The 16,354-nt window shown below is 45.0% G+C and overlaps 1 protein-coding gene across 3 annotated transcripts in view; it reads left to right on the top strand.

Annotated features, from left to right (window-relative positions):
* The window catches only part of LOC147099702 (transcriptional enhancer factor TEF-1-like), a 111,814-nt gene that overhangs the window by 31,676 nt on the left and 63,784 nt on the right, over positions 1-16,354 (top strand). For all 3 annotated transcript variants that reach the window (XM_085969088.1, XM_085969087.1, XM_085969089.1), the window contains exon 3: positions 9,618-9,870. In XM_085969088.1, the coding sequence (XP_085825214.1) occupies positions 9,723-9,870 (148 nt within the window). In that variant the 5' untranslated portion in view covers positions 9,618-9,722. The remainder of the gene's footprint in view (positions 1-9,617; positions 9,871-16,354) is intronic.

The raw sequence follows: 16,354 nt of genomic DNA, 5'->3' as shown, positions 1-16,354 counted from the left end.
CAAGTAAATGTTGGTCCCTTAGAGGATGAGACCGGGAAATTAATGGTGGGAAATATGGAGATGGCAAAAGCACTGAATGAATATTTTGTATCAGTCTTTACAGTAGAGGACACTAAGAATATCCCAACACTGGACAAACAGGGGGCTATGGCGGGGAGGAGCTAAACATGATCAAAATCACTAAGGAAGTGGTACTCGGTAAAATAATGGGACTCAAGGCGGATAAATCACCTGGACCTGATGGCTTACATCCTAGGGTCTTGAGGGAAGTGGCGGTAGGGATTGTGGATGCATTAGTAATAATTTTCCAAAACTCCCTGGACTCGGCAAAGGTCCCGGCAGACTGGAAAACTGCTAATGTAACACCCTTATTTAAAAAGAGCAGTAGGCAGAAGGCTGGAAACTATAGACTGGTTAGCCTAACATCTGTGGTAGGTAAAATTTTGGAGTCCATTATTAAGGAGACAGTAACAGGACATTTGGATAATCATAATTTAATAGGACAAAGTCAGCATGGTTTTATGAAGGGGAAGTCATGTTTGACAAATTTGCTGGAGTTCTTTGAGGAAGTAACATATAGGGTGGATAAAGGGGAACCAGTGGACGTAGTGTATTTAGACTTCCAAAAGGCATTTGACAAGGTGTCACACAAAAGATTATTGCTTAAGATAAAAAATCATGGGATTGGGGGTAATATTCTGGCATGGATAGAGGATTGGCTATCTAACAGAAGGCAGAGAGTTGGGATAAATGGTTCATTCTCAGACTGGCAATCAGTAACTAGTGGTGTTCCGCAGGGGTCAGTGCTGGGTCCCCAACTCTTTACAATCTATATTAATGATTTGGAGGAGGGGACCGAGTGTAACATATCAAAGTTTGCAGATGATACTAAGATGGGAGGGAAAGTAGTGAGTGAGGAGGACATAAAAACCCTGCAAGGGGACATAGACAGGCTAAGTAAGTGGGCAGAGATTTGGCAGATGGAATACAATACTGGAAAGTGTGAGGTTATGCACTTTGGCAGGAAAAATCGTAGAGCAAGTTATTATCTTAATGGCAAGAAACTGGAAAGTACTGAAGTACAAAGGGATCTGGGGTTCCTGGTGCACGAAACTCAAAAGGCTAGTATGCAGGTGCAGCAAGTGATTAAGTAGGCCAATGGAATGTTGGCTTTCATTGCTAGGGGGATAGAATATAAAAATAGGGAGGTATTGCTTCAGTTGTGCAAGGTATTGGTGAGACCGCACCTGGAATACTGCGTACAGTTTTGGTGTCCATACTTAAGAAAAGACATACTTGCTCTCGAGTCAGTACAAAGAAGGTTCACTCGGTTAATCCCGGGGATGAGGGGATGGACATATGAGGAGAGGTTGAGTAGATTGGGACTCTACTCATTGGAGTTCAGAAGAATGAGAGGCGATCTTATTGAAACATATAAGATTGTGAAGGGGTTGGATCGGGTGAATGCGGGGAGGATGTTCCCGATGATGGGTGAAACTAGAACTAGGGGGCATAGTCTTAGAATAAGGGGCTGCTCTTTCAAAACTGAGATGAGGAGGAACTACTTCACTCAGAGGGTGGTAGGTCCATGGAATATGCTGCCCCAAAAAGCTGTAGAAGCTACATCATTACATAAATTTAAAACAGAAATAGACAGTTTCCTAGAAGTAAAGGGAATTAAGGGTTACGGGGAGCGGGCAGGAATTTGGACATGAGTCTAGGTTCGGATCGGTCATGGCCCTGTGGGTAGCGGAGCGGGCCCAGGGGCCGTGTAGCCTGATCCTGCTCCTATTTCGTGTGTCTATTTCTGTTAGATTCAGGAGATGGTTCTGTGATAGTAGATTGGCGGTTAGGATCAGATCAGCCATGATCTTATTGAATGGCGGAGCAGGCTCGAGGGGCCGATTGGCCGACTCCTGCTCCTATTTCTTATGTTCTTATGTTCAAAAGTGTAATTTGCTGCAGTGAAGCCCCTGGGGCACATCCAGCTGTTGTCTTGTGTGAAGGTTTGTTTTCTTGGGCGCAGCTTCATGTTTGAGACGCGGAGGATGTTCCCTGTTAGGAATGTGTTCACTGGCTTTGTTTGACATTCCTGTCACTGCATTTACATTGCCAAGACTTGGAAATAAAATAGAGAATGGGTTGGAGTGGTAATGAGTTTCACTGAATTTAAATAATGACAGAGTTTCCCCATTTAAGATTTTATGACTATATATCACTGTGGTGTGTGTGTTTGTGAGTACAGCACATGCTCATGATATGCAGTAACGGGGAGAGAACCTGCCCATTCACGGGGAATTATGATGAGTGACATTAATAATCAATAACGATTTAATAGATTACAAAGTCCAGAGTGGAGGCAGTCAACCTATTTGAGATTACAAAAAGAACTCCAATCTGTTCAGTCTTTCCTGATAGTTATAACCTCTCAGTTATGATATCACCCCTGTAAATCTTTTTTGCACATTCTCCAGTGCCTCTATATCCTTATGCTGTCTGAAACTAATCTCTGCCCGCCCCTCGGTCCGGACACGGCAGAGGTGGTAGTGAGTCCAGGATTTTCTTAGAACCTGGAATACACTGCCAATTGGGATTATTGTGTTGTAAACAGTTTAGTAAAAGGAAGTGGACCCTGTAAAATTGTACTGAAGTTGCTACACCTGCTTTTATTTTCATATATTAAAATACCTGTAACCATTCCAAAAAAAAACATTTTCTTGAAAGGTGGAATTACCGGAGGGTCCAAAAGGCCTAAAAAAGCAACAAATGTAGATCCTGTAGGATGGGGGTGTCCAAGGTTTCCTCGTCGTGAGTCACCTTGGTTCATATCGTGGGCCCTCGGGGCCACTGCAAGTTTCAATCCCTGCCCACATTAATTTGCACATATCTCAAGTTGCTCATTCTAACCCACCTTGGTATTCTGATTTATGATTTATCTGCCAGTGAGGAAACAGTGGTAAGATAAGCTCTTTCCAAACAGGATAAGCCAGTCAATAAGAAATAAAAGCACGATAGAATGGAGTTGTCTAGGCTTCAAGGACCGAAATGCCAGGGCTCGGGTCGGCATGTGGCACATCTGCCGCAGTCTAGATACCCTGGCCGAAGAAATAAACTTCCCACTTTAAGTACTCATATCCCCTTTTAGTACAGTGTGGCTCAGTGGTAGCACTCTCACCTCTGAGTTAGAAGATCGTGGGTTCAAGCCACATAATCAAGATTGACACTTCAGTGCATTACTGAGGTCCTACTGCATTGTCTGAGATGCTGTCTTTGGATGAGATGCTAAATCAAAACCCATCTGCCTATGTAGGTCTGCGTAAAAGATCCCATGGCACTGCTGAAAGAAGAGCAGGAGTGTTAGCATAAGAACATAAGAAATAAGAGCAGGAGTCGGCCATACAGCCCCTCGAGCCTGCTCCGCCATTCAATAAGATCATGGCTGATCATCGACCTCAACTCCACTTTCCCGTCCGATCTCCATATCTCTTGATTCCCCTGGAGTCCAAAAATCTATCTATCTCAGCCTTGAATACACTCAAAGACTCAGCATTCACAGCCCTCTGGGGCAGAGAATTCCAAAGATTCACAACCCTCTGAGTGAAGAAATTCCTCATCATCTCAGTCTTAAATGGCCTACCCCTTATCCTGAGACTATGCCCCCTAGTTCTAGACACTCCAGCCAGGGGAAACAACCTCTCAGCATCTACCCTGTCAATCCCCTTCAGAATCTTGTATGTTTCAATGAGTTCACCTCTCATTCTTCTAAACTCCAGAGAGTATAGGCCCATTCTACACACTCTCTCATCATAGGACAGCCCTCTCATCACAGGAATCAATCTATTGAACCTTTGTTGCACCGCCTCTAAGGCAAGTATATCCTTCCTTAGATAAGGAGACCAAAACTCTGCACAGTACTCCAGGTGTGATCTCACCAAGGCCCTGTACAATTGTAGCAAGACTTCCTTACACTTATACTCCAACCCCCGTGCAATAAAGGCCAACATGTCATTTGCCTTCCTTATTGCTTGCTGTAACTGCATGCTAGCTTTCTGTGTTTCTTGCATGAGGACACCCAAATCTCTCTGAACGCCAACATTTAAAAGTTTCTCCCCATTTAAAAAAATATTCTGTTTTTCTATTCTTCCTACCAAAGTGAATAACCTCACATTTCCCTACATTATGCTCCATCTGCCACCTTACTGCCCACTCACTTAGTCTATCTATATCCCTTTGCGGACTCTTTGTGTTCTCCTCACAGCTTACTGTCCCACCTAGCTTTGTATCATCAGCAAACTTGTATACATTACACTCTGACCCATCATCTAGGTCATTAATATAGATTGTAAATAGCTGAGGCCCTAGCACTGATCCTTGCGGCACCCCACTAGTTACAGCCTGCCAACCTGAAAAAGACCCGTTTTTCCCTATTTTCTGTTCTCTGTCCGTTAACCAATCCTCTATCCATGCTACTATATTACCCCCAACCCAGTGAGCCCTAATCTTGTGTAATAACCTTTTATGTGGCACCTTATTGAATGCCTTTTGGAAATCCAAATATACTACATCCACTGGTTCCCCTTTATCTACCCTGCTAGTTACATGCTCAAAAAACTCTAATACATTTGTCAAACACGATTTCCCTTTCATAAAACCATGTTGACTCTGCCTAATCATGTTATGATTTTCTAAGTGCCCTGATACCACTTCCTTAACAATGGATTCCAGCATTTTCCCGATGACTGATGTCAGGCTAACTGGCCTGTGGTTCCCTGTTTTCTCTCTTCCCTCCTTTCTTGAATAGTGGTGTTACATTTGCTACCTTCCAATCCGCTGGGACCGTTCTAGAATCTAGGGAATTTTGGAAGATCAAAACCAATGCATCCACTTTCTCTGCAGCCACCTCTTTTAGAACCCTATCCTGGTGTCCTGGCCAACATTTATTTGTATGCTAATTGTCAATTGTATTTGCCAAATAGCAACAGTGACTACATTGGCTGTGAAGCACTTTAAGATGTCCTGAGGATGTAAAAGTGCTTCATAAAGTCTTTCTTTCTTGGGAATTTCTAAATCGACCACAGTTTTTGTACTCTAGTTTTTCCAACAGCAAGAAACCTGCAGCTTAATTTATGACCAGCCCATGTCTGACTACACTTTCAGTCTAACTCCTTGACATCATGCGTCATCAAACCTATATTCAGGGCTGTTTTTGAGCAATCAGCTTCTTTTGAAGTTGCTGGTCCAGTTTTGCTAGAATTCTTAGCTTCCCTGTCCATACCCAAGGACTGACCCTCCATTTGATAAACACAAAATTCACTAAAAACATTTTTAATGTACTTTTCTATTAATTCTGATACATGGTAATATTATATACTGGGAATACAGTGGAAATTTTTTCCATTTTCATTTCCAAAGAATAAGCTGTATGAACGTTTCCCGTTATATGGTATACTTGTAGTTAACAGGCTGCCCCTTGGGGAGGTTTTTGCCAAGTTCTCCCTCACGTGGAGCGGGAGGATGTTGTTGGTGTTGAATTGTGAGCAGTAATCTCTGGCGTTTTCCTCCTTGTTTTAAATTGTTTCCCGTGTGATACAGTCTCAGAAAGAGATAAGATTCCAAATCTGTTCAGCAGCTGGTCAGTAGCCAAACATATGCATTACCAAACTCAGTTATCCGAGGCTACCGTACTCTCAGGACAGTAACCCCACCCCCACCAAATATGTTATTAACTAATATATAATATTTTACATAACAGAACATGATTTGGCTTATATTTATGGGCTGGCAGTGCTAGTTGTGCAGGATGTGCATAGGAAAATCTTCAAAACATCAATCAGATCCTTGATCTGTGCTGGGTGAGCTGATCTCAGCTGAGTCAGCACCAGGGCAGATACATCAGCCTCAGTCACCAGGTTAGGATAAGAAGAAATCGGATGAGCAGCGGTAGTCTGTTGAACTTTATCAATGGGGTGTTTTGATTTTGGCAATATTTCAGACAACCTTTTTTTAAAGGTGATTAGTCTGGTTGATGGGACAGTGACATCATGACTGGTATCTTTTTACTAAACTGAAATAATGTCTTGCAAGACAATTTACCAGATACTCTTGCCTCTGTTAGATTGCGGCTGTGCTCCTATCCACATCAACAAAGTTATTACATCAACACATTTCAAATAAAAACTCTGAATTGCACAGTCGTATAATCAGAGCTGTTTTCCGTTGTTTGTTTACCCCACGCTGAGAGTGCATCTGCTTCTACCTCATAAACTCATTGCCCATTTCTCTGCTATCACTTTAAAAAAAGATGTTTTTATATTTACATTAATCTTTCATTCTAAACAAGTCATTGAGGTTTTTTTTTTCACTTAAAGAAAGCAAATGACATCAGCAGGCAGCTGTCAGTGTGAGGCCGCGATGCTTGATGGGAGATGTGGGTCTGTGCCCGTTGCCAGCCTGATCACCAGGCCTTGCTTTTACTGTGTCCCATTAAGATCTGCAACAGGTGGTGTTAGCCTGGACAGCAGCTGTTCTAAATGAGAGAGACAGCTAAAGAAGGACTGACTGTAAAAATAATTTCTTCACAATGCCCTTCAGAACTATTCAGTTAGGGTCCAGCGAAATGTGCCTCTTGTTAGAACACTCAGGCATACTGCAACTGCTGATCACAATGTACATTGTTTAAGGGCCCCCAATGCTGTAACTAGGGTTTCAGTAAAGGGTAATGGTGGGTTTGTGAAAATTTCATACTGTGCCCACTGTGAAAAGCATTCAGCAATACAACTATAGATTCTGTTTTCAAACTTGCACGATCTCTGGAGAGAGCATGTTGGGTTATATAATACCAGGGTGACATCCTGGTGGGGACAGGTCTGCCACTGGAGTTAGGAAAAGCATATTGGTCTGTGTGATATTTCTTTTCCTCCCAGAGTACTGGTACTGATTAGCCATACAAGCGCAGTGTGTGTATAAAGCACTCTTTCTATGATATACCCCCCAACTCTAATATATGGGTACAGTAGCATAGTGGTTATGTTACTGGGCTGGTAATCCAGAGGCCTGGACTAATAATCTGGAGTTCAAATTCAGTTACAGTAATTAACTAAATCTGGAATTAAAAGCTAGTATCAGTAATGGTGACCATGAAACTACCGGATTGTTGTTTAAAAAAAAACAACTGGTTCACTAATGTCCTTTGCGGAAGGAAACCTGTCATCCTTACCTGGTCTGGCCTATATGTGACTCCAGACCCACAGTAATGGGTTCAAAATATTTATCACTTATTATTTATGAGTCTATGAGGAAACAACATCAAGTCTAGTTCATTAGCATTTTAACTACTTCTTATTGCAGTAACTTTTTAAATATAAAAAAAAACTTTGAATCTTTTCTGTGTAAAAATTGTCAAAAAATCTCAAAGTGGCATGGAATTTTTTGATTTGATTTCAAAATGGAAACCATTAAAAAAATTCTTTTGAAATTCAGGATGTGGCCACTCCAGCCACCAACGTGTTGCATGCCCATCAAAATCTCTACATTGACTCTTCTGTGTCATCTGCAGTAATTCATTTCTGCTGCAATTGTGGGGAGACGACGTTTAATGTACTTCCCCACCCAGATGAAGTGGGTGAGATGGTAGGAGAGAATAACCATTGACTTCTGTTTGGTCAGCATGTCATACTCTGGTTGCTGGTTGTGAACCAGTCGTCTGTAACCAGTGCCGAGTGCTGCATTCAATGTGCTGTGAAGTGTCAACAGTTGTCTGCAAGTGTTGCACAGAATCATAGAATGTTACACACACCCTTGACCTTGATGTCTGTGGAAATTAGAGTGTTTGTTTTCACCAGATTAGTGTCGACTTTCTCTGCTATCTTACCCATTGATGCCACTCACTGAAGATTGGTGCCAGTCAGCAGGTAGTGCCGAAACTGTTGGTTCCACATTTCTCAATCAATCCTGCCTTTGTGTTTCAGTCAATGGATATGATTGTCTGTTACAGCATTTTGATAGTGGAATGGCTATGGCCAAGCTTTGGTGTACAGTTGGTGTGGATCCCATTGAAGAAATTCCTTTCACCTTTCATCATTAAAATGAATGACATGGATGTAGCAGGAGAGCAAAGGGCCCTGTATAAACACTTATCATGTTGCTGTGGAAATTCCCAAATGGGACAAACTTTGCCTCCAAGGAGCTCTTAGAAACATGTGATAGATACAGGAAACTCTCGATTTACTGGCACCTAAATAACCGGAAATCTCTGTTAACCGGCAAAATTCAGGAGTAGGCTCAGGAAAGTTTTACTTCATATTAGTGGCCGTTCCTGTATCAGTGGCTGTGTAATCGGGGTTCTTGCACTTGTTGCTAACAGGGACTCTTGGTCTGTGGCTGGGCTTCTTGCACCTGTTGCTAAGCAACAGGGAAGCCTGGATTTGTTGCTGTGTACGGAGCTCTCGTACCTTTTAACTATACCTCTCTGTAATCCGGACTTTTTGATAAACCGGCACCACGCCGGTCCTGTCGGTGCCGGATAATAAAGAGTTTCCTGTAGATAGATAGCTAGATAGTAAGCAAGCAAGCTCATTCGTTGATAATAACTAAGTGAAAAAAATCAGAAATGATCATGAACTTCTGAGATCAAAAGTTTAAGTTATGAAGCGGCCAAATCTTTTATTAGATCTTGTGCAGGTTTCCATTATTTAAAATAAAACACTGTGGAAGAACTAAAGTAAGTTCAAGCCCACTGGCAGCACCATTCCCCTCAACGGGTTCTCTGTTGGCTCATTTGGTAAAGATGGGAATGAGGGGGGAGAGAAATTAATGGGAATCGATGGACTAAGCCGCACAGGCCTAGGCCTGGAAGGTTGCAGACTCGCCGGCCTGCTGGGTTAGTTAATTTTTATATATACTCAGAAACCCCTAATGTTATTGGAGAAATCCTTTCCCCCTCCTTGAGACTCCCTATGTATTTTGTGAATGCTACCCTCCATGTGTGGGGAAGTGTCTGTGTACTTTCTTGACATGCTGTTGATACATTGGATGATTTTCTCCTCCCTGAGTCTGGTGCTGCTTCAGGTTGCAGCATTGAAATTCTACGTGTAAGTGTGGAATTCTACAGAGGACTGCGCAATCTCCTCCGTGTCAACATAACAATACAGATATTGAAAATTGGAAGCTGCAGTGGCCTGTGATGAAGATCAGGGAATTAAATGTTAAAGATAAAAATATAAAATTATTCCAAGAACCATTAATTGGCTGATAATTTCTCACCTGCCAATCCAGTGTCTTGTGTGTCTCTTTCTTTTCCAAATTGGTCCAACCTGTGTCTCTCACTGTTCCATTGTCCTTCCCAATCACTGTCTCTCTCTTCCCTCCTCCACTCTTGTGCTCCTCCTTCCAGTTAATTACAAGACTGTCTTTAGATTGGGAAGGAAAGAAGGAGGCCAAAGGAGAAGGAATAAAAATAACTTGCAAACGGAGGTGTAGCAGCTGGAATAGCTGAGCACGAAGACGAGTTTTGTGCCCCCAGCAACCCTAATGAGATGGCACAAGCCCGTTTGATGTTGACGTGCATCTATTCAAATTTATTTATCAATTCCTGAAATGCTTTTACTTTTTTCTCTCAGCTGTGCTGTGCTGCCCTCCAAGCTGCAGCTTGGAGACCCCACACAGTTAAAATAGAGACAAACGGCTGGAGCGAGGGCGCAAGCCCTGACCACGACTCCGAGACAATGAGCGACTCAATCGAGAAGAATTTGGACAATGACGCAGAGGGAGTGTGGAGTCCTGACATTGAGCAGAGCTTCCAGGAGGCACTGGCCATCTACCCACCATGTGGCAGGCGGAAAATTATCCTGTCAGATGAAGGAAAAATGTACGGTGAGTGACAGACACTTTCATTTCAAGGAGGAGCAAACTATGGGCTGTACATTAACACTGAACACTGATTCTTCAGTCTGTTGTTTCCATTGAGGTGGAGAGTTGTCCAGTCTGTTAGCCTCATTGAGTGTACTCAATCTGTAGCTTAGTGCATAAGTTCAGGTTGATACTGTGTACACAGCAGACATTGAGTTTGGTTGTCTTGGAATTGACTCCTAGGTCAGTCTATATTTGTGTTCTCCATTAAAATAAATGGAGTCACTCGAGCATGAAGCTGCTCCACCTTGTCAGTAACATCACCTGATTCAGCCTTTGTATCAATGGGGGAGGGAGGAGATCTGATGTGAGGGGCCTCCAGCAAGGCAGGTCTGAAGATTTCTAGTTTTAAAAGGTAACAAATCTGTGCTGCGCATTTTCTTTCCATGACGACGTCAGGGGAGTATTTTGAGCAGGTAGTACCCTCTCTGAGCATTTCTTCCGCTATAAAGAGGGACTTTTCCCACATGGACTTCTTTGTGAAAGGGAGATTTACCATTAGTGTTACGTCCGTGTAATAATAAGAAAAGGACTGCAGAGAACGGTACAACAGGTGTTTACTCAACGTGGTTCAAACTGCAACTGAAACAACAGATTACTACTCAGCGTTATATACAGGTGTGGTCACTGCCGGTACTACAGTATGCATGAGCTGTAGAAAGTAGTTCCCCCCTTAAAGGTACATACATTACAATTCCTCCCCTTTTAGATTAACAGTACCATAACACTCATTTAACAATCAAATATCAAACTAATTACAATTAACACTTTTACCATGCAACATTAGCTGAAAATAGTCTATTATAAATTCAGTCTTTGGGGAGGCTTCCTGATCCTTTCTGGATAGCGCCTTTCCCGAGTGTCTTGCTCTTGGTGCGGAGGCGATTCTGGCCCCCTGTCGTTGGTTGGTTCATCAGCTTCCGATGCTACTGTTTCTGGGGTAGATGCTACCTGTATGTCGGGTTCATCACCAGGTACGTATGGGCGAGGCATGGGGGTGACTCGTTCCTGTGACTCTAGGATCTGGTCAGCATGGCGTCTCACGATGCTCTTCCCCAACGTCCACTGTGTACATTAGTGGCCCCTGCCGTGTGCATATCGTTCCTGGTTGCCATTTCTCTGTTCGGTAGTCGCGGGCCAAGACTGGTTGCCCTACATTGAAGCTCCTTGTCAGCTTCTCATTGATGTGCTGGAATTGCTTACTCTCAACATCTCTTCGTACATTTGGTCTGAGCAAATCCAGACGAGATCTCAACCTTTGGTTAAAGAACATCATGGCCGGGGCCTGGTTGGTGACTGCATGTGTCGCATTTCTGTAGGTTAACAGGAAATTGTCCGCCTTATGCTGCAGTGGAATGTTGTCATCGCACATGGCCTTTACTGCTTTTTTAAAGGTTTGTACAAACCTCTCAGCCAATCCATTTGTGGCTAGATGATACGGGGCGGATGTGTAATGCCTTAACCCATTCCTTTTCATAAATCTTCGAAACTCTTCGGACACACACTGTGGTCCGTTATCAGAGCAAATCTGCTCTGGCAAGCCGTTCCTGGCAAAAATGGTCCGTAGGACTGCAATAGTTTTCTCCGTGGTGGTGGAGGACATTTTGATCACCTCAGGCCATTTCGAGTGCGCATCCCCGGCTATTAGAAACATTGAGTCCATGAGTGGACCAGCAAAATCAATATGCACCCGTTGCCATGGAGATGAGGGCCACTCCCATGGGTGCAGAGGGGCATGTGGTGGTGCATTTTGGACCTTCTGGCATCCTGAGCAGTTCTTTGTCAGGTCCTCGATTTGCTGATCGCTCCCCGGCCACCACACATAAGCCCTAGTAAGGCTTTTCATTTTCACCCCTCCCAGATGACCTTCGTGAAGCTCATTGAGCACTCTCTCCCTTAACTTGGGTGGAATTACCACTCGGGATCCACACATCAAGGTCCCCTGGCATACTGACAGCTGTTCTCTTCTGGATGAGAATGCTGGCATCAGTGAGTCGCCATGTGCTGGCCATCCCTTCACTGTCAAATCATATACCTGAGACAGTGTCGGGTCATTTCGGGTCTCCTCTATACCAGCGTTAGTTACTGGCAAGCATTCAATTATAGTCGAATGAAATATTTCAACAGGATCCACTGCTGGTGCTTCCTCCGCAGTAGGCAGTGGCAGGCGTGATAGCCCATCAGCGTTTCCATGCTGTTTCATGCCCTTATACTCGATTTCATATTGGTGCGCCCCTAGAAAAAAGGACCATCTTTGTAGCCGTTGCGCAGTCATCACTGGAACGCCCTTCTTTGGATTAAAGATGGAGACAAGTGGTTGGTGGTCAGTCAGCAAGGTGAACTTCTGCCCGTGCAGATAGTGATTAAACTTTTTCACTCCCCACACTAGGCTGAGGGCCTCCCTGTCAATCTGGGCGTAGTTACACTCAGCTGAGGTTAGTGACCGAGACGCAAAGGCTACCGGCCTCTCCGAGCCGTCCGGGAATTTGAGCGACAGCACTGCTCCAATACCATAGGGTGATGCATCACACGCCAACCGAATTGGTAGTGCTGGGTTGAAATGAGCCAACACCTCTTTTGATGTGATCAATGCTTTGCTCTTCTGGAAAGCTCGTTTACATTCGTCACTCCACTTACATGGTACCCCCGTTTGCAGTAGGGTGTTCAGTGGGTGTAGTACTGTAGACAAATTCGGCAAGAACTTATGGTAGTAGTTCACCAGCCCGAGGAACGACCTCAGTTGCAACACATTTTCCGGTGCTGGAGCCTTGACTACTGCCTCAATTTTTTCAGGGGACTTATGTAACCCCTCTTTAGCAATAACGTGGCCACAATACGAGATCTGCTTCTGGAGAAACTTGCATTTGTAGCGATTAGCTCGGAGCCCATATTCCTTAAATCTAGTGAGCACCTGCTCCAGGTTGGCGAGGTGATCACTGTCATTTTCGCCCGTGACCAGGATGTCATCCAAATAACACTGGGTCCCTGGAATCCCTTGCAGGACTTGTTCCATTGCCCTTTGCCAAATAGCCGGAGCTGATGCTACCCCGAACACCAGCCGGTTGTATTGGTAGAGGCCTTTATGAGTGTTGATCGTGAGGTACTGTTTCGAGGCTTCTTCTACCTCCATTTGCAGGTACGCCTGGGCCAGATCAATCTTAGTGAAGCGTTTCCCTCCAGATAGCGAGGCGAAAATATCTTCAATCCGTGGAAGCGGATATTGTACCGTGTGAAGGACTGGGTTCACTGTCACCTTAAAGTCCCCACAGATGCGAACCTTCTTTGGTTCCCCAGGCGTATTACTCAACGACCTCTTCATTACAGGAACGATGGGTGTAGCCCACTCGCTCCAGTCCACTTTGGACCGTACTCCTGAACGTTCCAAACCTTCCAGCTCTGCTTCGACAGCTGGGTGGATCGCATAAGGTACTGGTCTGGACTTCAAAAACTTTGGGCTTGCATTTTCCTCTATTTTGATCGTCGCTGTTATGCCTTTTAGTGTTCCGAGTCCCTGCTGGAACACTTCTTGTGCGTCAGTTAGCATTTTTGACAGTCGTTCAGGTGTGACGTCGTCATCCTTTTTGGCATCTACAGCCAGTGGTTGTATGGAATGCCAATCTAGCTGTATCTTCCGGATCCATTCACGTCCTAGTAGTGGTGGTCCTCCATCTGGCAATACATATAGGTCCATTTTTGGTGTTTCCTTGCCGTTATATATAACGTTCACCCTTATTTTTCCTTTGGGGTAGACTTTTTGCCCCGTGTACGTCTTCAAGACAATCTTTGTATTTCTCAAGGGTGTATGTGAGAATAGCCGCTTGTAGTCCCTTCGGTTTATGACTGTTAGGGCTGATCCTGTGTCAAATTCCATTTTCACTTGGACTCCTGCTATCTTGAGCGTGACCCAGATAGTTTGGTGATCCTCCGTTTTGATCACATTATGTAGTTTCAGACAACCCAGCTCCTTGCTTCCGGAGTCTGTATCACTCTTCTGTTCGTCTGAACTACTCTCCGTCACCTTATGTACCTTCTTGTACTTCTCCTGTGGAGATTTCTTGCTGCTGGTTTTCTTTCCCGACCTGCAGACTCTTGCTATGTGTCCTACTTTTCCACACTGTCTGCACACTTTGTCCTTGAACCAGCAATCATTGTGGTCGTGTGTTGTTCTGCCGCAGCGATAGCACTTCACTGTTCCGTATGACATTTCATTTGTGCCATATTCTTGCAGTCTCCGTTGTATCTCTGCAGCGCCCCGTGCTGCTGCTTCGTGTGATACTGCAATGCTGAAAGCCTTGTCCAGCGTAAGATCCTTTTCTGATAGAAGCCGTTTCTGGGTTCCTTCACTTTGAAGCCCACACACAAACTTGTCCCTTAAAGTATCTGCTAGTCCCGTTCCAAACTGGCAGTGTTTCGATAGCTTGCGCAGTTCCGTTAAATACTCAGCATTACTTTCATCTTTATGCTGGTTCCTTTTGTGAAACTTAAATCTTTCTGCTATCAGCAGCGGTGTGGGGTTTAAGTGGTCCTGTAGGATTGACACTATGTTTTCAAAATCCTTTTCTACTGGCTTCTCTGGGGTTACTAGGTTTCGTAGTAAGCCATACGTTTTTGCACCCATTGAATTCAACAATACCAGCGCTTTCTTGTCATCTGGCACTTCATTCGCCTTGCAGTATACTTCTATGCGTTCGACATATGTCGTCCAATCTTCGACTTCATTGTCGAACGCTGTGATACTGCCACTCTTCGGCATTTTTGGGTGTGGTTAGACTGGCTTAAAATGGCGTCTCCCGCGCTTTCCTTTCTTCCCCGCTGCGGCTTAAAATGGCGTCTCCTGCGCTGCTGCCAACGCCGCTCTCGGCGGCCCTCGTGGCAAATGGCGACGCCCTGTGGGTTTCGTGTGCTGCTCCTGCGCTGCTGCCAATGCCGCTCTGCGGTCCTCGTGGCAATGGCAGCGCCTCGCGTTTTCCTGCGCGCCTCTCTCCCCCGTTGACGCTGCTCGGCCCTTGAACACCGGCTGCGATCTGCTCTCTCTCGCCTCTCTCCCCCGTTGACGCTGCTCGGTCCTGAACACCGGCTGCGCTCTGCCCTCTCTCTCTCCCCCGTCGACACTGCTCGGCCTTTTTCTGTGCCGCTCGGTCGGGCTCTAGCCCGTCGCTGTCCGGGAAGGGTCTGCGCAGTACTTGTTGCCAGCCCATTTCGCTGGACCACCGTGACTGGAAAACCAAGCCTGGCTCTCGACAGCCTCCCCTGCGATGCTCAAATCTCCGCTGGATGACTGGGCGGTTGCCCGTGGTCGACGCCCGTGCTTCTGGACTCGACCTTCTTCCACTGTTCTCCAGGAGCGAATCCCTGGGAGGTGATGCAGAGTTGCAGGTAGGTTCGAACTTGCTCATCGCCACTGTTACGTCCGTGTAATAATAAGAAAAGGACTGCAGAGAACGGTACAACAGGTGTTTACTCAACGTGGTTCAAACTGCAACTGAAACAACAGATTACTACTCAGTGTTATATACAGGTGTGGTCACTGCCGGTACTACAGTATACATGAGCTGTAGAAAGTAGTTCCCCCCCTTAAAGGTACATACATTACAATTAGAAGCACCTTTTAAAAAAAAATGTAACATTTCTATCATCGTTTCCTTGCTTTTGGCCTGGTTCTGTTTGTTTGACTCGCCAGCGTTGCAGTTGGGTTGCCCTCATTGACCTCTGTGCCCCTGTAAATATCAGGCAGGGTTCCCATTATTTTGTGACTCCTGTGGAGAGTATATCTGTGTGGATGTCAGGTGTGGACAGGCACTGTAATGCCCCTGTAGTCGAATAACCTGCTGACGCCCATAATTTAGGCTCATGCATGAAGAATGGCCACTTGAGCAAGATACCAGCAGCAGTGGAATCATGCCCCAACACGCGAAGGCAGAGGGAAGAAATATAGGAAAATAAATACAATAAGAAAAATGGGTGCCGATGGCCAGATACCCCTCTCCATGACAATAGCAAAATACTTCGGACGCTGGAAATCTGAGATAACAACAGAAAATGCTGGAAACACTCAGCAGGTCAGACAGCATCTGTAGAGAAAGAAAAACAGAGTTAACGTTTCAGGTCGATGACCCTTCGAAGGTCACAGAGGAGGAAAGTGCACGTTGCTCTCGGGGGAGGGGGAGCAATGCTGGGCAGGTCACATTTATTACCCATCCCTTGTTGCCCTCAGGGTATTAAGAGTCAATCACATAGTGTGCACTGGGGTCACATACAGGGTAAGGGTGGCAGGAACCCTTCATGAAGGACCTTGGTGAACCAGTTGGGTTTATCCAACAAAAACAACAGCTTTCCTGGTCACTCCTTCCCTAAAGCTAACTCAGAACATGCTGTGGTGGAGTTGAACTCCTGACCTCAGGGTTATTAATCTAGCACCATAACCACCACACTCCTGTACCCAAATCTG

This window comes from Somniosus microcephalus, chromosome 28 (assembly GCF_052327205.1).
Source record: "Somniosus microcephalus isolate GS21.2 chromosome 28, FLI_Smic_1.0, whole genome shotgun sequence".
Classification (NCBI taxonomy): Eukaryota; Metazoa; Chordata; class Chondrichthyes; order Squaliformes; family Somniosidae; genus Somniosus; species Somniosus microcephalus.
This window is presented reverse-complemented; position numbering and strand designations above follow the sequence as displayed.